Genomic DNA, 20213 nt, shown 5'->3' with positions numbered 1-20213 from the left:
GGGATGATAGCCTCTGCCTTGGAGTGATGCTCAAGCTTTCTTCCTCCCACACTGTTACACAGGCATCCCGTTTTCCCAGATGGCTTCGCTACAAGACACTAACAGCCTGGAGGGAAGGCAGCCATACCAGGCTGCGGAACCAGCAGAGCACTCACTGTGGGGAAGAAATAAACATTCTGTGTTGAGCCGCTGAGAGCTGATGGTTTGTTACCACAGCATGACGTGCCCTAACCTGACTGATATGTCGGGAATATAGGAGGATAATGGCAGCTAATATTTACTACACACTCTCTAGGTTCTGGGCACTGTGCTACATGCTTCACCAGGAAACCGACGCTCACGGAAGTAAAATCCTCTGCCTGAGGTCCCACAGCTAGTCAGTGGCAGAGCTGGGATTCAAACTCAGATCTGCCTGAAGGGAGAGCAAAGCTCTCAACTGAATTGACCTAATTCTACCTGCACCTTTCCCCCACCCCCAATCAGAAAAAAGCAGTGAAGGACAGCAAATCTAGGTTGAAAAGCCAAAAGCAGAAATTGTTCACAACCTTTTCAATGTTGAACTCCTGGCAGTAAGTTCTGTTTTAGGATCCTCCTTTCTGTGGAGTGGGGCGGTCTGAGTAGACCTAGAGACGAATGCAGGAGAAAAGCCACTCTTGCATGCGAGGCTCCCAAATCAGTGTGGAGAGTTTGCTACTGTGTCTGGCTCAGGCTTTATGATGAATGTTTGATGAGTTAAATGTGGGTGATGAGCACTTAGGATCCAAGAAACGGGTTCCATCCTGTGCCAGGAGATTCACGCCAACTCCTAAAAGGGTGCGTTGCTCAAAAGCCTCTGGGACCCTAGACCCAGGCTGGCTGAGCAGCCTCCTTTACAAGCAAGAACCCTGGAGGCAAGAAAAGCCTCCAGAGGGAAGCCTGAAAGCTACCTCATGCCAGACCTAGGGCAGGTCACTTGAGTTCTTCCCACTGCAATGTAGTCATCTGTGAGAGGACGGAGTCAGTAATACTCCCTAACCACGCTCAGACTGTTGCTTGCTGTAGGTGTAAGAGAGAAGCAGCTGGTATTCATTGTCTGTTGCTGTGTAACAAGTAGTCCCCAAAACACAGCAGCCCCAAATGACAGCCATGTGTTCTCTCTCCCAGTTACTGGCAGTCAGGGATCTAGGAGGGCTCAGCTGAGCAATCCCGACTCACGGTGTCGCATGAGGTGGGGTTCAAGCCATTGGCCAGAGATGCAGCCTCCCCAACAGGCTGAAGGACTCGCTTCCAAGCCCAGTCATGTGGTTGGTGGCATGTCTCGCCTCCTTGCCATGTGGGACCTCTCTACTGGGCTGCCCGCATGTCCTTGAGCCATGGCAGCTGGCTTCCCCCAGAGCGCAGGCTCCAAGAAAGGGAAAGTGTACACCAAGGGGACAGCTGCAGGGTCTCTGTGACTTGACCTAGGGAGTGATGCTGAGACTTTTGGCTGGATTCTCTCGGTCACGCAAGCCCACTTGGACAGGCTGGGGAGGTCACCTCCCCACGCTGAATGTCAGAAGGATCCATGGGGGCCGCTCTGAGGCTGCCCATGTGTCTTGCCAACTATTAGGCACTAATTAAAGAGCAACGATGACAATGACAGTCACCATTTGCTGAGATCCACGTATGTGCCTCGCACCATCCTGGCACCATGCTGGGTTCCATGGGCGTCACCTCAGGATTGCCTCTACCACAGCTGGGGGCGGGGGGGGGGGGTGAAGTAATAGCATCATTCCCATCTTACAGAAGATGGACGTCAAGAGACAAAGCAACCTTCCCAAAGTTGCCTAGCAACTGAGAGGCAGAGCCAGGATTCAAATTCATGACTCTGATCTCTCTTACCCGACCGTGGCATGCTGGAGCTGGCCTGCCCTAGCTGCCCAGAGACAACCATGGGTCTGTTCAGGATCCCGTGTGAGCTGGTGGTTTAACACAGCCATTACATTAAATAAACACATAGTAAGGGACACCTGGGTGGCTCAGTCAGTGAAGCATCTGCCTTCAGCTCAGGTCCACGTTCTCAGCATCCTGGGATCCAGCCCCCTGTCCCTCTGGCTCCCCGCTCAGCAGGGAGTCTGCTTCCCCCTCTCCCTCTGCCCCTCCCTCTCTTGGTCTCTCTCAAATAAATAAACAATCTTTAACAACATAAAGTAATTAAATAAACACACAATGAAACCAATCCCATCAAAAGCAAGGGTAACAAATATTCAAATCTTACCATTCCCTAATCACAGGCCTTCTACTATTACCTATCACCCTGAGGTCACGGATGTCTGTACCAAGTCTCTGTGGTACAAGGGCTCCATGACCATGAAACACTGAGGGTCCTTTCCTGGCTTGCCACCGCCCCCAGTGGGAGGATTTACACCCTGGGGACATGCAGGTGCGTCAAATCAGGGCTTCCCCCTATCCCCCAAGACCCAGAGGTAAAGCATCTACCAGCAAACCACAGTAAGAACTCAATATGCCACTTCCTCTCCTAAGGAGTTATCTTGATGACTCCTTGCTAAATACCTCATTCTTCATGAAACCCCCAAATATAACATTCCCCGTGATACGTATCAATCCAGATTTCCTTCCTGTGATGTTTCACTTCCGAATGAGGAAGCAAGAGGCGCTTGTCTGGACAAAACATCTGAGATTTGTAAAATGCTGAAAGGGAGAGAAAAAGCCAAAGTCACAGAGCCCGGGTACAGAGACAGAAGGGGGGGCGGGGGGTGGGTTTAAACCTCAGGGACTGCTCAGAAAGCCAGACAAACGGGTGCAAGCCAGACCCACTCTGTAGTCACTCTTGAGACCACAGGTAGGGAAGGACTCAGTCCTGCAGCCAGAGGGCTGCAGGGCCGGAAACAATGTTTTGGTTTTGTTTTTTCCCCTAAAAATATGTAAAACTGCTACGTTTCTGAAAGGTCAGAAAGACAGGGAAGATTGACAATTTAGTTTAAGGGAGGGAGGAAAAAGGACAGGAAGGAAATGCATTTGAATGCCAAAACTGGTTCACACCTTTGTGAGAATAATGGGTGGATTTTGTTTTTGCTCAGTTTCTCCACACTTTCCAAATAGGAGATGAGCACACCCGCCTTTCTTAGTTGGGGGGAGGGCAGCGGAGATCAACATAATTTGGCACAAGCAGAGCCCCTGCGGAGCAGCTGAGCCCTTTGTCCTGCCCTGCCCATCTCTCCAGGTCTTTCCCAGAGGCCCCGGCCCCTGGCTCAGCCTTTAGCCCTGGCTGGATCCATGAAGGGGCCATTGTTCTCAGGGTGACATCATTCTGTTGCCTGGAGGGTGAAAAGGAGCCCTGAGATTGGGTGTGGCAGGGCCAGCCCTAGAGAAAGTGGCCTGGCCACCTCACACTGGCCTCTGGGGCCGCAGTTAAATCCAACACACCAGCTGGATGCCCTAAGGGGTGGCCTGGGAGCAGGACACCTTGATGGGGCTCTGGACGTGCCCTGGCAAGCAGCACTTGGCACCGGCCTCAGGAGATGGAGAAAGGGGTCGTGGCAGCTGGACCCTACTCCCCAGAAGTCTAGTCTTGGGAGCAATGGAACAACCTGTACCTGGCACACAGTATGCGCTCACTAAGCGGGAGCAGCAGAGGTGAAGAGAGCCACAGGAGCGCTCCAAGCAGAGCGAACCAGGAGGGCAAAGGCCCTGGTCCTGGAAGGAACCCCAGACCTCCCTGGGCTGGGCTTCTGGTGTCCACTCTTAGAAGGGGTGTAGCTGGCCTGTTTACCCATCTGCAAGATGGAAAGGGCGCCCCAAGGGGAACACAAAAATAAAGGAGAGAGGATTTTCGGAAGGCAGACACAACGTCGCAGGCCTTGCAGTCTGGTGGAGGGCACAGAACAAATGAGTGAGAGGAAGGGATCACAACTGAGATCAGGGGCAGGAAGACATTTAATGAGGGTGCAGAGGAGAGAAACACAGCAGGGTTTCTCTCCTAGCCTCAGCTCTCAGGAAGTCTCTCTGTGTGGAGGGGAAGAGAGAGGGAAGAGCATTGCAGGCAGAGGAAATGGTGAGGGCAAGCCCTCTGGGTACGGGAGGAGCTGGCATTGACTGAAGAAGAGCAGGAGGTCAGAGTGGCAGGAGTCGAATGAGCATGGAGGACAGCAGTTAAGAACTGAGGTTGAGAGGAAAGGAGGGCCAGGTCTCATAGGGCCCTGAAGACCATGGTCAGAGGCTGGGGCTTTCTAAGTCTGGGGCCAGGCAGGGGAATGACGACCCCTTGAGTGGCTGGATGGAGGATGGACTGGAGGGGAAGGGCCCGGAATGGGGAGAGTGGTAGGTTGACTAATGACCTCCATAAACACCTGTTCACATCCTGACCCCGGCACCTGTAATGTGACTTGACTTGGGGAAAAAAAAAAGGTCTTTGCAGATGGAACAAAGTTAAGGCTCTCAAGACGAGATCATGATGGATTATCTGGTGGGCCCTAAACCCAGTGACAAGTGTCCTTATAAAAGAGAGAGGTCAAGTCCACATGAAGGCACAGGCAGGGAGTGGAGTGACGCAGCCATAGGCCACAGAGCACCTGGAGCCACCAGAAGCTGCAAGGGGTAGGAGGGATCCTGAGCCTAAGCAGGAGGCGTGGCCTGAGCGCGCCTGCTCTGGGGGCTTCTGGCTTTGGACTTTGAGAGGCTTCCCACCACTTCCAGCCACCCGGGTTGTGGTCATTTATTAGAGCAGCCTGAAGAAACGAATAACAAAAGAAGCAATGATCAAACTGGGGCTTCGGAAGACGAGAGCCACAAACCCCTCTCCTTTCAAAATCTCTGCCACTTGCTAAGAAAAGGGTGTGTGTGCCTGTGTGCATGTGTGCCTGTGAGTGTGTGTGAGTGTGTGTGTGCGCGCATGCACGCAGTGGGGAGACGCAGGGCCCTGCTGAATATTTTAAGCATCTACTTCACTCCATAATTGACACAGAACCAAATACTCCCACTCAGCCTGGGCTGGAGGACTGAACAGAGCCTGGGCTCCAGTGCTCACAGTGGGGAGCCCCAGGACAGGGCATGGCTATGGGCCGTGCAGCGCTAGAGTCCCGGCCTCAGACACCCACTCCAGCTGTGTGACCCTAGGCCCGTGACTTGACCTCTCTGTGCTTCTGACTTCTCATCCATGAAACATGGGGCTAGGGCCCCACCCCATTTCCCACAGGGATGCCAGTTTCTAGCAAGAAGCAGGTGCCTGCCCTTCTTTCTTTCCCCAACTCTGGAGATGGGGGACAGACGCAGGCTACAGTGACTGGTCCTCCAAACCAAATTATACACAACCAGTTCTCAGCTGGGATGGGGGGTGGGGGAGTTGGGGGAGCCGATTCTGCCCCCAGGGGACACTGGGCAGCAACCAGAGACGCTTTTGGTTGTCATGACTGGGAGGGTGCTCCTGGCATGTCCCAGGGAGAATCCTTCCATACACGGGACGGCGCCCTCCCCGCCAAAGAATTATCTGGCCCAAGACACCCACAGTGGTGACACTCAGAAACTCTGATATGCAGCAGCAGTCTGATGATGCAGACGGGTCTTTGCTATTTCGAGATCATTTCCTGACTTCTGGCACATGCAAGATGTCGTTGTGTGCTGATGTGTGTCATTATCTGCCTGGATCCTGGAAAGGACCTTTAGGGAGACAGGAGTAGTGTCTGCGTGTCCACTGTACCACCTCCCCCGGGCCGGCACCCTTGGGACACACTCAACGCATGCAGGTGGGCTGAAAACACAAGGACATGAGGATACACAGGTAAGACACACCCTGTGTTTAGCACAGAGCCTGGCACACAAGAAATGTCCATGGGAGGCCAGCCAGACCCTTACTCTCTTTCCTGAGGCAACTGGTCTGGACCCCTGGGCAGGTGGGACTTGGAGCCACAGACTCCAAGCCCCAGCCCCCGAGCCATCAGAGTGACCTGTGATGCACAGTCGTGAAGCACTTCCTGTGTGAGGGGCACTTAACGGTGGCCAGGGGTGTGTGCTGTTCTTGCTCTATCCTCCTGGACCACCCAGCAGACACCGCCCAGATGAAAACCCATTTTACAGATAAGGACACCGAAGCCCAAAGAGGTGATTTAACATGCCCAAGGTCACTCTGCCAGCACACCGAGGACTTGAGACCTGATCTCAAGTCCGTCCTGTTCCAGAGCCCTCTGGGTAGCATTCCCTGACCCTGGAGACCCCCCACTTCCCGCTTCTATTCCAGTCTCGGCCTCTGTGGCACTGCCATTGTTCCTGGGTTCTGGAACTTTCTGTCTGGCCTCCACTGGAGAGTCCATCTAGTCTGCTGGGCTTCCTTCTCAGGCTCGCTGGGTTGCAGCACAAACGTGCCTCTTCCTGCCTTTGTCTCGCAGAGACAATGCGTTTGTTTTTCCCTCTTTCCCCCTTTTATTCCTTGGACTCAGAGGCAAGCCATTAGCAAATTATTTCAAGGCTGGCCTTAGAAAACATTTCAGGGCACGCCTTTGAGGGTTACTTTATGCCTGTGATAGATTCTTCCACAGTGCTCTGAGTAAATACGAGCCTGAGGCAGGACTTGGAACAGAACAAACTTTTTAGATAAATCACGTACAAGTTCAAGTGGTAAGGACCAAAAGCCCGCTGCCCTCCCCACCCCAGCACGGGATACTCCCCTTGTTCCCAAACTCTCAAGTAATTGTCTCTGGCTTTACCAAGTTTCCTCCTATAAAACAAATATTTAAGTGGGGCCCCCGAGTAAAAGGGGGTGTGTGCAGATTTTCCAGTTCACTGGGAATCTTTGAAGGAACGTCTGGAGAGAAAAGGTCTGGTTGTGGCAACGGCAGACTTTGAAGGCAATGAAAACACACGCTAGGCACGGCTGCACGCGCCCCACGTTTACAGGCACGTCCTTGCTGATAAATAATAATCGTGGGGAATGGAAACACGGAGTGAAGATAATCCCCCTTTCGCAGATGAGGAAGCTGAGGCTTCCCTCATCCCGCCAAGTCCAAACATCGCGACACCCAACGGGGAGGAGGCGTTTCCAAGCATGTGCGTCCTCTGTATGCCGGGCGCTTGTTTCAACCTCCACGTGATGCCGTGGTTCACCCCATTTCACAGAAGAAGAAACTGAGGCCTCCTAATGGGTCAAATCCCTCAACCAGGACGTGGCAGAATCTGAGTCAAGCTCTCAACTCCAACACCAGCTGGTGTTCACCACTCAGTAGATGCCAAGTGCTAAATCTGGGGCAGGGGCCCGAAGCCCCGAGTTATTTAGCCCCTACTTACACAGCGACAGGCGCTGGGACACAATAGCGAGCAGAGAAGGCACAGCCTAACTGCATTCATTCCTCCACCAAGCTGGGGAGGCAGGCCACACAGCAGCTGACATACCACACAGGGTGACAGGGCCTGGGGGATTCGAGCCAGTGCCCGGGGTCACACGGCTCCGAGGGCGAGAGAGCTGAACATTAGCAAACCCCACGCCCTGAACTGCACTGCCACAGAGAGGACGGGATAGAGATTCATAGAGACAGAGGCAGACAAAGAGAGACACAGAGAGATGTGCACATAAAGACAGAGAGACAGAAACAGAGAGAAAGAGATACAGAAAGAGTGAACGAGAGGCCTCCTCTCCCTGGCCCAGGAAACCCCTTCCAGATGATTCTTCCGGGGCTGTACGGCAGCACAGACCCACAGAGAACATGTCATACTAATGAGAGCTGCGTGTCTGCATCTGACCGCCGGCCTTGCTGTGTGATCCTGGGGGAGTCACCACACCTTTCTGGGGACACTGAGTCCCTGCACCCGTCAGGGCAGCTGGGAGATTTCAGTAACCACAAGCATGCAGAGGGCCAGCTCAGAGCCTGGTTGACCCCATGGCTCCATTGCTCAAAGCTGGAGCCCATCATGACCATCAGCTCATATCACCATGCTGAACCCAGAGAAGGAGTTGGCCGAGCCCTTCACCTTCAGGCTTTTCTGAGCTGGGCTGACACTGTCTGGTGGTAGAAGCCTCCTCCGTGAAAACAGCAAGTCCTCTCTTTGAGTTCAGCTCTGGTCAGGAAGGGGGGCTTCCCTGAAGTTATTGGGAAGGTCTGGGGAGAAAAAAGGAGGAGCCTGGACCAGGTAATTCAAAGCCTGGGATCCTGACCCTGGTTTTGCCATTCATTCACTGTGCTTCTCCAGGAAGGTGCCTTTCCCTCTCTGGGCCCAGTGCCACTCTCTAAATCATCAGTGAGTTTCCTGAGATCGATTCTGTACCATCCCCTAGAAGGAATAGTCATTGCACCCTGCTCTCCTAAATCCCATCAAGCCTGCCTGAGTGAGAGAGGACAGAGCCCCCCCAGGACCCACACCAAGCCCCAGGCTCACAGCCCAGCAGGTGAGGCTGCCCACTCCCTCGGGTTTCCTTGGAAACTCGGAGGCCACTTTACAATTTCGTTTACGACAAGATAACAAAAGCCCTAACAACACACACGTGACGCAGACACTTGGCCACCCTGGGAGGGTCAGACAAGATGAAGCAGGTGCCAACTAATCCTCCCTAAAAATAGGGGAGCACAAGCATTTGTGTCTGGGGCCCGAGTGTCGGCACTTCCAGATAAACCAACGGGCACGGCAAACCCGACCCACATGCCAGCCCCATCCTCGCAGACGTGGAATAGGCTTCCTGACCGCTTCGGGAGAGGGAGTAACTCCACCGCCCCCCCGGGAATCACCTCTGATGCCTCTTTTCTGAGGCACGGGGAACAGGAAATGGCAGGGATTGATTGACAATGATCCTGGAAAAGGCAACTTCCCTGGTTGGATCTATGGGGACTCCCCCTCCCCAACAACTGGGGGGGGGGCGCTGGAGGGGAGGAGTTTTTACTGTTGCTTTAATATTTAAAAACAAAACTAAACAAAAACCCAAAAAACATGATAAGCTTACAAGGTCTGGTGGCTCCGAGTCCGTCTGCCTTTTCCTCAGGGAAGAAAATCTCTGTTGGCTGCGGGCGGAGAAGCGACGGAAAGACTCCCGACTCCGGGAGGCGAGGTGTCGGAAGGAGGATGTGCGCTTGAAGGGGGTCCGGCTGGCGGGCTCCCCGCTTGTCCGTTCGTGGCCCACTGTGGTGGTCACTAAGTTAAGGGCCTCCTGGAAGGACCTCCTCACAGTGCCCATCCACTGGGTCATGTGGGTTTGGGCCACCGTGAGTTTGTCTCCCAGGTAATCCATGGGGCCGGGGGAGGGGAGGAAGGAGGTGAGAGAGGGACAAAGTAATTTTGCACGGCCAGGGTCCACTCCCTCTTTCTACTTTCCGCTCCCGCAAGTTCGGCGCTTGCTTGGAGAGAAAACCCGGCAGCCCTCTTCAGCCAGACGGGGAGTAAATCAGCATCGCGGAGCCAGCCGCTGGCGGCACCTGCGGGTCTTGCGGAGAATTGGGAGGCAGGTCAGGGTCGGGCCGGGAGTCTCCGAGTCTCAGGTCAGGGTCGACCGGGATTTGTAAAGTCAACACGCTGGGGACCGCCCAGCCCCAGCGGTGCTCACGGGCTGCACGGGCTGTGTGGCTGTGACCGGGAGCTTGGGGAAATGGAGCAGCACTCACTCCAGGGTGTGACAGTCCCCGCAAGGTGGGGGAGGAAGAGGCGGTGGCCCTGGGTGCCCCGGTGTTCACCGTCCCTCAGGTAGGCGGCCCCTCCCAGGCGCACACAGGAAGGACCCGGCGGGCAGGCTGCTGGACCCGGCTCACCTGACCCATGCCATGCAGGTTTTTCGTCCTCTGGCCAGAGACTCTAAACCTGTCGGCCGGCAGGCAGCTAGCTCACTTCCGGAGGCAGCCACTAGGGCCCCCAGGTCCCCTGGTTCGGCAGCCCAGGATGACATCAGTCCCAGTCTTAGCGAGGGGCTTCGCTGCCCAGGAATGCAGGAGGGGCCTCGGGGAGGCGGCCGCCCAGGGAGCTGACGTCCGCCCCCATTTTTTTTTCCTCCCCCAAGTCCCAACTCGCTCACCATCCCTTGGGGCTGACGGCGACTTCACGTGCCCACAGCCTACCCGCCCTGTGCCCTCACCGCGGGCTGCACGTGCATGCTCGTGGGCGCGCCTGGGTCAGGGATCTGGCAGCCCAGGGAAGGTTGGGATAGTTGAGAAACTGCCTCCAGGGTGACGGGCAGCATCTCGGGACCTCCTCAGCAGCATGGTTGTCAGTCTGTCTCCCTCTGGTGGCCTGTTTCTCGGTCAGGTTTTCTGTTCCCTCCCCGCATCTCAATTTCCACATGTTTGTCCCTGAGCTTGTCCGTCTGTCTGTCTCTGTCTCTCTCCCTTTTCCAGCCTCCTCTCTCTCCCTCCCTGGAAAGCAACACCCAGCCAGGTGAAACAGCCTGGAGGTCCCCCAAGGAAGGAACTGGGCAGGGCGGTACTGGAGTGCGGCGGGGTTGCCATGGCAACCCGGGGCAGCATCTGCCCCATCCTGGGGGTGGGGGGGCTGGGCACGGAGAGCAAAGGGAATGATTCATGGTTTACACTGGGTCACATGAGCTCCTGGGTTTTAACCCTTGTGCAGCTACAGTAGTCGACATGGGGGAAGGGACTGGGGGGCAGACAAGAAGCAGCATCTGGATAACAGAGGAGAGAGACACTTGTTGAAGTAGCTTTCTCCCTCCTTCAAGGATCCATGTCCCTGTTCTACAGGTGAGGAAATGCAGGCTCAGAGACTTCGATTCACTCACCCAAGGTCACACAGCAAAAAGACCATGAGGGCATGGATGGAGGCCGCTCCGAACCCTCTGTTTTCTGGGTCTGACAGGGCACGTGGCCCAGAGCTGGAGTTTGTAAATATTTATTGTTCGAACACTGAGTCCAAGACTGAAACCTTGATAGGTCTGACTGCATCCCAAATGCCTTCCCCCACCCACGTTACCTCAGTTTTGAACAAATATTTGCTCCCCAGATGCTGGTCAAAGGGCCTCACCTGAGAAGACTTTCCATCAAATCCCTTTCTACTCTGGATTTCTAGTCCTTACGGCTGTTCATTCATTCATCCATTCACTCATTCACTTCAGCATTCAGAGAGTACCTACGCTAGGCCAGGCACCAGGTACAGAGACTAAGAATCCCTGGCAGGCAGTTAAGACAGTGGCTAATATTCACTGACAGTAAAACCGAGCCCCCAACGCCATTCTAAGTGTTCATGGGAATCAACTCATGACTCTTCGCATGAACCCATTTGACAAAGAAGGACGCTGAGGCTCAGAAAGGTAAAGTCATCTACCAAGGTCATTCAATGTGGTAGAGGTTCCAAGATGGCCCCCAGCCCTCCTTGCCCCTGTTATTCACACTCTGGTCTGGTCCCCTCAGAACTGGGTCTCTGAGCCCAGGAAAATAAGGCAGGAGTGACAGGGTGTGACTTCCAAAAAGCTAGGTCACAAAGAGTATCAATTTCCACTCTGCTCTCTCAGATGGTGCTGGGGGAAGCCAGGCACCGTGCTGTGAGGATGAGCAAGCAGTCCTAGGGAGAGGACTCTGTGGAGGGAATCAAGCCTGCAGCCCATAGCCAGCACCAGTGTGCCAGCCGTGTGAGTGGGCTACCTCGTAAGTAGATTCTGCGTCCCCAGTCAAACCGTCAGATGACTGGCTGCCCTTTATCTACCACCTAATGAGGCTCCCTAAACCAGAGCCACCCCACCCAACTGCTCCCAAATTCCTGACTCACAGACATCACAGGAGAATCAAATGCCCAGGGGCAGGGTGGTATCTGGTGGGTCAGGAAACCAAGGGCTGGTGCAGAATGAGTGAGGGGAGAAAGAGGCTGACAATGGGTTTTTGCAATATCCTGCAGATCCTATATGTTAGGAAGCATAACTCCATCATGAAGACGAGGAAACAGGCATCAGGCACTATATCCTGCCTCCATACGTGTCTCCAGCTCTGCCTGCCACCCCCCTACACTCTCCAGGGTCCCAGGGCTTCTAGTCTCCTGAGTTTGCCCATTTCCTCACGTGGAGTGACCATGGTCAGCCACCTGCAGCAGACGGGCCACCCCCCCCAATAGGCTAGGAACAGCGGCGTGGGGGCAGACACGAGAACCAGCCGAGTCCTTCCCACCTGGCTCCAGAAAAGTCCCACCAGAAATACCTAAAGAGCTGGAAAAGGACACAGCTTTTTAACAGACCATCTGGACACAGAGGTGGGAAATCTGGGAGCCTTTAGAGGGGAAAAAATGCTAAATCAAAGCAGTACGTAAATCACCTTAAAGTGATAACACCAGTATTGCCCTGGCTGTGATGAACAGGACACTTTTATCCATAGCAGACAGAAATGGAAATTGGTACATGATTCCAAAGGGAATTTAACACCTAAGATCCAAAGTCTTAAAAACAATGGCCTGCCAGGTAGCGACCTACATGCAGAAGCATGCTGAGGTCTGTAACTTACTTCGAGATGCAGAGAAAAAAAAAGTACTAATGAATGGATGGATGGGTAGATTTTTATAAAGCAAATTTAGCAAAAATGCTAGCAATTCTAAAATCTAGCTGGTGAGTCTATGGGAGTCCCCCGTATAATTTTTCTGTATGTTTGAAAATTGTGATAAAAGATTCCGGTGGGAGGATATGCCTGCCTTTTGACCCTGCAGTTTATGATCCAATTCCATGCCCAGAAATCTGTCTCTGGGAACGAGAAGGATCCACACAAACATTTGGCTACAGGGATGTTTGTATCACAGTCATACAGGAGATTGATATCTGTGTGAAAAATTAGCAGAAACCTGATTGTCCAACTAAAGGGGACCGTGTTCAGAGCTGTGCTGAGCTGTACTGACACGAGAGCCAAAAGGAAAAAATCAGGGATACTGATCCTGTCTTCATTTGTAATGTTAATAGCTTGTTCCTCATAGATTTTTGCATTAATTTTTATCATTTAGAGAACCCACATTAAGAGGCGCCTGGGTGGCTCAGTCGGTTAAGCATCCAACTCTTGATTTTGGCTCAGGTCATGATCTTGGGGTCATGGGATCGAGCCCTGTGTGGGGCTCCCTGCTCAGTGGGGACTCTGCTTGTCCCTCTACTTCTGCCCCTCCCCACTGTCTTTCTCTCTCTCCCTCTCAAAAAAAAAAAAAAATAATTACTTAAAAAATCTAAACAAACAAACAAACAAACAAACATTAAAACATTGTTTATTTGGGAATGCAAGCTGGTGCAACCACTCTGGAAAACAGTGTGGAGGATCCTCAAAAAGTTGAAAATAGAACTACCCTATGACCCAGCAATTGCTCTACTGGGTATTTACCCTAAAGATACAAATGTAATGATCCGAAGGGGGCACGTGCACCAGAATGTTTATAGCAGCAATGTCCACAATAGCCAAACTGTGGAAAGAACCTAGATGTCCATCAACAGATGAATGGATAAAGAAGAGGTGGTATATATACACAATGGAATACTATGCAGCCATCAAAAGAAATGAAATCTTGCCATTTGTGACGACGTGGATGGAACTAGAGGGTATTATGTTTAGCGAAATAAGTCAATCGGAGAAAGACAACTATCATATGATCTCCCTGATATGAGGAAGTGGAGATGCAACATGGGGGGTTGGAGGGGTAGGAAAAGAATAAATGGAACAAGATGAGATCGGGAGGGAGACATAAGTGACTCTTAATCTCACAAAACAAACTGAGGGTTGACGTAGGGAGGGGGATCGGGAGAGGGGGGGTGGGGTTATGGATATGGGGGAGGGTATGTGCTATGGTGAGTGCTGTGAAGTGTGTAAGCCTGGCGAGTCACAGACCTGTACCCCTGGGGATAAACATACAGTATATGTTTATAAAAAAAAATAAAACATTATTTATCTTGGTTACCAATTTTTTTTCTGTGCCTCCTTAAATTTTGCACTACAGGCAATACCTCAGTCCCCTCACCCCGGTCCCAGCCCTGGATTTGCTAAAACAATACAGTATCACAGTTAAGGACCTGGAGACCTGCCTCTAGCTCTCATTAGCTGTGAGAGGCTGAGTACATTATTCAACCTCTCTGATCTTCAGAAATGACGTCATCAAACTCATCATTACTGTGGACACCTGTGTGCCAGGCACTGTGTTACATCATCGCATTATGTCATCTGCTCCCCCCAACAATGATATGAGGTCTGTCCTATCATTATCACCCCCGCTGTACAGATGGAAAAACTGAGGCACAGGGAAATCCAGTGACCAGCCCGAGGGCGCACACCTATTAAGTGGTGGAGTTTTCTCCCCCTGGGGCTCACACCTTTGACGACTTAGACGATGTCATGGCTCCGCCAGATCAGTGCGAATGGAGGACAAGCGTCCAGACAAGCAGAGGAAAGCAAGGAGCAGGCAGGCAAGAGTGGTACGGAAGTGAGCTGAAAAGCCAGATTGCCTGCCTGCTCCCTCCTGGCTCCCTTTAGGTACAGTGTGGTCTGAAAGTGTGACTATAAAAAGCGTCGCTCCCTGAAAACTGGGACAGCACAAGCACTTTCCCCCTGGAGGGCTCTTTCTGCAAACTCTACTATTCTCTCCAGGAAACTCCTGGGACGTTGCTGGGCATCAAAAAGGAAAGAGAGCCATCTCCTTACATAATTAATCCCCAAAACGCTGAAGACACTGTGAAGATCCAGGAAACGCATGGGAATTTGATCCACAATGTGAGGTGGGACCCGAAGATCACCAGTTCCAGACAAGCATGTGCAGTTTCCAGAATGAGAATGTCAGTCATTCATTCAGTCAACAAACACTCCCAGGGCAGTGACTTTGTGGGAGCTCTGTGAGGGCCCAGATGGGGACTGACAGTCCCCGAGGAACTCAGCATAGCTCTCTCTTCTCAGTCATTAAGGGGGTGGGAGGGTATTACAGTGGACCTGTAGCTACATTTTCTCAACTTGAAGCTACATTTTCTCCCAGGAACCTGATAAAAATGTGCACGTTCTGGAGAACTCCTCAGGTAAAAGAAGCCAGAAAAGACATGAACAATTGCAGCACAAGTACCAAGGGCTACATGATGGCCAAGTGTGTAACATGCTGTGGGCGTATAAGAGGGTGGGATGCTAAGAAAACAAGAGCAAAGAGAAGATAATCATTTACTGAGGATCTGTAATTGGGAGAGGGGTACTTGGGTGGGGTTTTGAAGGATGAATAGGAGTCCACTAAGAAGGATGAAATGAAGACCAACCCATGAACCCAGGCACATCTCATTCTAAAGCCCTCCATGGTCTTAAGCATGGAAGACAGACTACCTACACCTCTAGGAGGCCTTAAAATGGCCAATTCTGCCCCCATCCCTGTGGCATGAGGGTGGTGACCATCCCACGTGCTTCTCTGGGTTGTTACAGGACTTCCTGGGGTCAAGAAACAGGTGCAGGACTGATCTGCTTGTAAATCAACTGATTTCCTTTCTCACCACCTGGCTTGGAGAACAATTCCTGGGACCACATGTGGGAAGGGCTGGCCCGAGGACCCAGTTTAAACTCGTTTTGTCTCCTCTCAGACGGAGCAATGCTGTCGGAAAGCCAGCTGATGGCTCAGGGTCTCCCTCCAAAGCTGACATCCCTTGGCTCGGAGTCATGGTTTCCTTACGGTAAAAAAAAAGATCATAAGGCCTGCCCACCTGCTCCAAAGGCTATGGCAAAGAACCAACTGAGATCGTTCTTGCCCGGCACATAGAAGAAAATAAATAGCAGCCACAAGGGGTGATATTTGATATCTTCCCATTGTCCAGGAGGATCCTGGACTCTTAAAGAGTCAGAACTGGAATGACTAAGGGAGACAGACCTAGGCCAGCCTTCTCATTTCACCCAAGAAACAGGCCACGGTGAAGGGCTGTGTCTCAGGCCTCTCTGATTTCCCACAGGAGATCTGGAGTCCTGGAGTTGGACAGGACCCAGCTTCTCCCCACTCCAGCCAAACCGGAAAAACTGCCATCCTGGCCTATGCCATGTCATCTCTCATTCAGCTCTTTGCACATGCTGTTCCCACTGTCTAGGACACCATTCCAGCCTTCCTCACCTACTCGCCATCTTTTGTTCTTTAGGGCTCAGCTTAAGTACACCCTCCTCCAAGAAGTCTCCCCTGATTTCTTCATGTCCGTGGTAGGCCCTCTCTGGGCTCCCACCCAACCATCTTCCCCCACTACATCATTAGCCCACTGCCCTGGAACTCGGTTCACTCATCAGTCTCCCCTCTGAGCCCACAAGCAGCAGGGACATGTCCCATTCACCCGTGATTCACAGCCTGCCATACCCAGCGGGCATAAGACCTGTCTCCCGTGTGAAATGAAGGAACCACTGAGGCTTGAACCCGAGTCATACGACTCCCAACATCCCTCTCCCTAGGCCTGTTTCCAAGGCAACAGGGGAAAGAATTCTGATATGAAAAAAAAAAAAAAAAACACCAAACCCAGAAATGGCCTGATCTTCCAAGTCAACCCCAGATTATTTATAAACCAAGCCCGAGACGATTTCCTATGTTCATTCACCACATTCTTACTCGAACAGCCATTTTCATCACCTAAGGTGCCCTGAATTAACCTTGGAAGGGGAGGGGGGGAAAAAACCATCTGGAAAGGAAATCTTTCTAGAAACAGTCAGGGTCTCGTGTGCCTTCCTCATCAGGCCCCACCCTGAGTTCAATTGGAAAGCAGCGTTCTCCATGCTGTGCGGCCCTGCCTGGCACGGCGAGGCCAGCGTGTGATACAGCCCCTCTTCCGAGGGCAGGCATCTAATAAAGCCACATATTCTGGCCTCTTCTAAAATGTGACTAATGCAGGGCCTAATTCACCTGGCCGAGCTGCCCCCAGGGGCCCCGACATACGGTTGCCCTCTCCTTGGGCGTCCGGGAAGGAAGACCCACGCCCTGCTGTGGTCTTTGTCTGGCTGCCTCGCCTGGGGTTGGACGACACGTTTCTTTCCATCACAGCAGCTGAGTTCCCACATTTTGGGATCAGTTCGCAAAGACAGCCAAGCTGTTCTCGTGGAACGACAAATCAGAACTGGGGGCTGGGGGTGGGGGATGCATGACGTCCCCTGAGAAATGTACTCCCGTGCGGTGAGCTTGCTGGACTTGGCTGAACTTGCCCCTGGACAGGACCCCGAGATTTTAGGCATTGGCATGACGCCAATAAAAGATTAGAAGAATGGTGGGGATGGGGCGTGGGCCTGGTCGAGGGGGGCGGCAGTCAGCTGAGCGCCCAACTCCTGGTTTCGGCTCAGGTCATGATCTTGGGGGTCGCGGGATCAGGTTTTGCACTCAGTGTGGCGTCTGCTTGAGATTCCCTCTCCCTCTCCCTCTGCCCCTCCTGCTCATGCTCTGTCTCTAAAATTTAAAAAAAAAAAAAAAGGTAAAAGGCCTTTCTTCCTCGCTCTCTGCATCCCTTCCGACTTCAGCAAGTGTTGGTCTCAGCACCTGTGACACTCCTGGCGCTGTTCCAGGTGCTGGGGAGACGAGCCGGGGACAGCCTCTGGATCCCCGAGCGGTTTTCTCCACAGTCTATGGCAAGCATAAGGACAAATCGCAGTGGTTCTCATTTGCCAGGGGCCTACTGTGCACCCTGCCACTGCCTTGACCCATGTCACCCAGGAAGGTTGTAATGGCCACTGAATGGACCAGGGGACAGGGACTCCAAATGACAAAGTCATGAGATGGTGTCACACGACCCAGGTCTGGCTGAGCCCACGGCCTGTGCTCTAACCCACTGGACAACCTTGCCCCGAGGAGTGGCTCCGTTTAGGTCAGATGGAGGCAGGCTTGTGGGTGCACAAGACATGGTCGGGGGAGGAACGACCTTACCCTGTGTTCCTCCTTCCTGCTCTCCACTTCGCTTCCTTGGCCTTGGGTCAGCCACGAACTCCAAGTAAAGACCAATCATGATGAGCACAGGGTTCCCTAAGATAAACCTCGGGGATCCCCTTCTGCTCTTAGTTCCAACAAGGGCTCGGCTGCATCAGCAGCCCAGTGGCCTCGAAGGGCACTTTGCATCCCACTGCTCTGGTGGAACAGTGGGGGACTGGGCATGCCCTGGGCCGGCACACCGAGCCTTGAGACCCGCCTGCCTCTGCCCTCAGTTTGCTGGGGTGGGGGAGGGTCTTCAGGCAGGGGTCCCCTCCTCTCTGGGTCTTGATTCCCCAAGGAGACTATACGGGTTAGTCCAGCTCAAAACCCCAGGCCCCACCTCTTGAAGGCTACCTGGCCTGGCCTTGAGAAACCAGCAGATCTGGGTTCAAGTATCACATGGCCTCATCACACAAACGGAAATCAGGATACCTGCCTCCCAGGTAAAGGGCAAGAGGTGTGAAAGCAGGCCCTCAGCAAAGGCAGGCCGCATGGCATCATATGCCCACAGGGGATGCCCCTGGCTGGGGCGCTCATGTCTTGAAAACAAGCTTGTGAAGAACAATGGCCTCCCAAAAGTGAAATTCACATCTGCTCACGTGCTGCAAGGACACGGCTGGTACTTCCTAAGCACTGACGGTATGCCAGGCCCCGCGCCATCTCATGTCATCCCTGCAGACACAGCCAAGGGCAGGGCTCCCGAGACAGACCCCTCACTGTGTGACCCTTGGCAAGTGGCTTGCCTTCTCTGAGCCCCTCCTTCTCTGGCTTTAAAATGGGATAAAAACGGTTCAGTTTCCCTGGGAGTGCTGGAAGTTCTGCCCATCTCAGGAGAGTACACCACCACTCCCGTTGTCCAGAGAGGAACCCGAGATGGTGTGGACAGAGGCTGAAGGCCGCACGGCAGCTCAGTGGCCAAGTCTTGCTTGGAGGCCTCTGCCCCAGACCAGTCTCTCCGAAGCTGTGGCGACTCGGGAGCCCGTGCCACTGGCCTCCCACGCCCACCCACCACCACCATCCCTCAGTTTGCCAGCCCCCACGGCCCTCAGCAGCCCCCTTCCCATCGCAGAGCTGCTTTAACACCCCTGCTTGCCTCCACACAGGAGCGGCTTCCTCCCATCCCGGCTGGAGGTCTATTCTCCAGCACGGGGCATCTCTGCACACATGCTGGGCTTCCCACTCTGTTCCAGGAGCCATGCTGTGCCGGGCAGGGAGGGCAGGGATAGGGGCAGTCTGACAGAGGTGCGTCACCCACAGGGGTGGGCACAAGGCACGTCCCAGTCCCTTCAGAGTCCTGGACCTTGGACTAGCCCTGATTCACAGGCTTCCAGAGCCCCACATTGCCCGGGCAATCAAGGGGAGACCCCCCGGCCCTCCATTACCTCCTGGCTGCCCCTCTTACCAGGATGCTTCTAGTTTCTGAGTCTTAGCTCCTTGGAGTGTCTCCCCCTGACCTCCTAACAAAAAGGGCGGCCCAAAGCAGACCCTACCACTGTCCTTTCTTTTCCATGTTAACACCTACCATCCCCTGGCATTCTCCTGATCATTTCTTACTATCTTTCTAAGGAAGGCTCTTGAGAGCAGAAACCCTGAATGTCTTACTCTCTCTGCTACTGCTCCTGTGCCTAGCACACCAGAAGCACTCAGTGTTTGCTGAATGGATGGACGGATGAATGAAGTGAAGGAAGGAGCGGGGGGACAGTACGGGAGGAGAGGGAAGAAGATCTACTATATTTCTATGGCAATCCTATCCCCTCCTCTCCTTCCCAGCCAGTTCCTATCCATCTTTTTTTTTTTTTTTAAGATTTTATTTATTTGACAGACAGCACAAGTAGGCAGAGAGGCAGGCAGAGAGAGAGGAGGAAGCAGGCTTCCTACCGAGCAGAGAGCCCAATGTGGGGCTCGATCCCAGGACCTTGGGACCACGACCCGAGCCGAAGGCAGAGGCTTTAACCCATTGAGCCACCCAGGCGCCTTCCTATCCATCTTTATTTATTTATTTTTAAAGATTTTATTTATTTATTTGACAGACAGAGATTACAAGTAGTCAGAGAGGCAGGCAGACAGAGAGGAGGAAGCAGGCTCTCCATGGAGCAGAGAGCCCGATGCGAGGCTCAATCCCAGGACCCTGGGACCATGACCTGAGCTGAAGGCAGAGGTTTTAATCCACTGAACCACCCAGGCGCCCGCGCCCCCCCATCCATCTTTAAACACACCATGATGATGTCCCCACCTCCAGGAAGCCTTCCCTGCTATCCTCTCCACTCAGTTCAGTGTCTCCTCTAGCCTCACCAACCCCTGGGTTTCCCCCAGCACTGCCCTCTCTTAGGTACCATACTGTAAGGGTCAACTTCCTCATGCTCTACTCCCTGGCTGCGCACACTGCCAAGGTCAGGGCTGTGTCAACCCTGTTCTGTATCTCCAGG

General features: G+C 53.2%; 1 protein-coding gene across 6 annotated transcripts in view; it reads right to left on the bottom strand.

Moving 5' to 3' along the window:
• Positions 1 to 20213, bottom strand: part of KIAA1671 (KIAA1671 ortholog) — a 186147-nt gene that overhangs the window by 53748 nt on the left and 112186 nt on the right. The window contains exon 1 of one of the 6 annotated variants that reach the window (XM_046025955.1): positions 8900 to 10224. The exons of the other annotated variants lie outside the window; for them this stretch is intronic. Coding sequence (XP_045881911.1) covers positions 8900 to 9184 — 285 coding nt within the window. The 5' untranslated portion in view covers positions 9185 to 10224. Of the gene's footprint in view, positions 1 to 8899; positions 10225 to 20213 lie in introns of those variants that run through there. 6 annotated transcript variants of the gene reach the window in all.

This window comes from Meles meles, chromosome 12 (genome assembly GCF_922984935.1).
Source record: "Meles meles chromosome 12, mMelMel3.1 paternal haplotype, whole genome shotgun sequence".
In the NCBI taxonomy this organism is placed as follows: Eukaryota; Metazoa; Chordata; class Mammalia; order Carnivora; family Mustelidae; genus Meles; species Meles meles.
The sequence above is the reverse complement of the archived record's forward strand: the minus strand, read 5'-3'. Positions and strand labels throughout refer to the sequence as shown.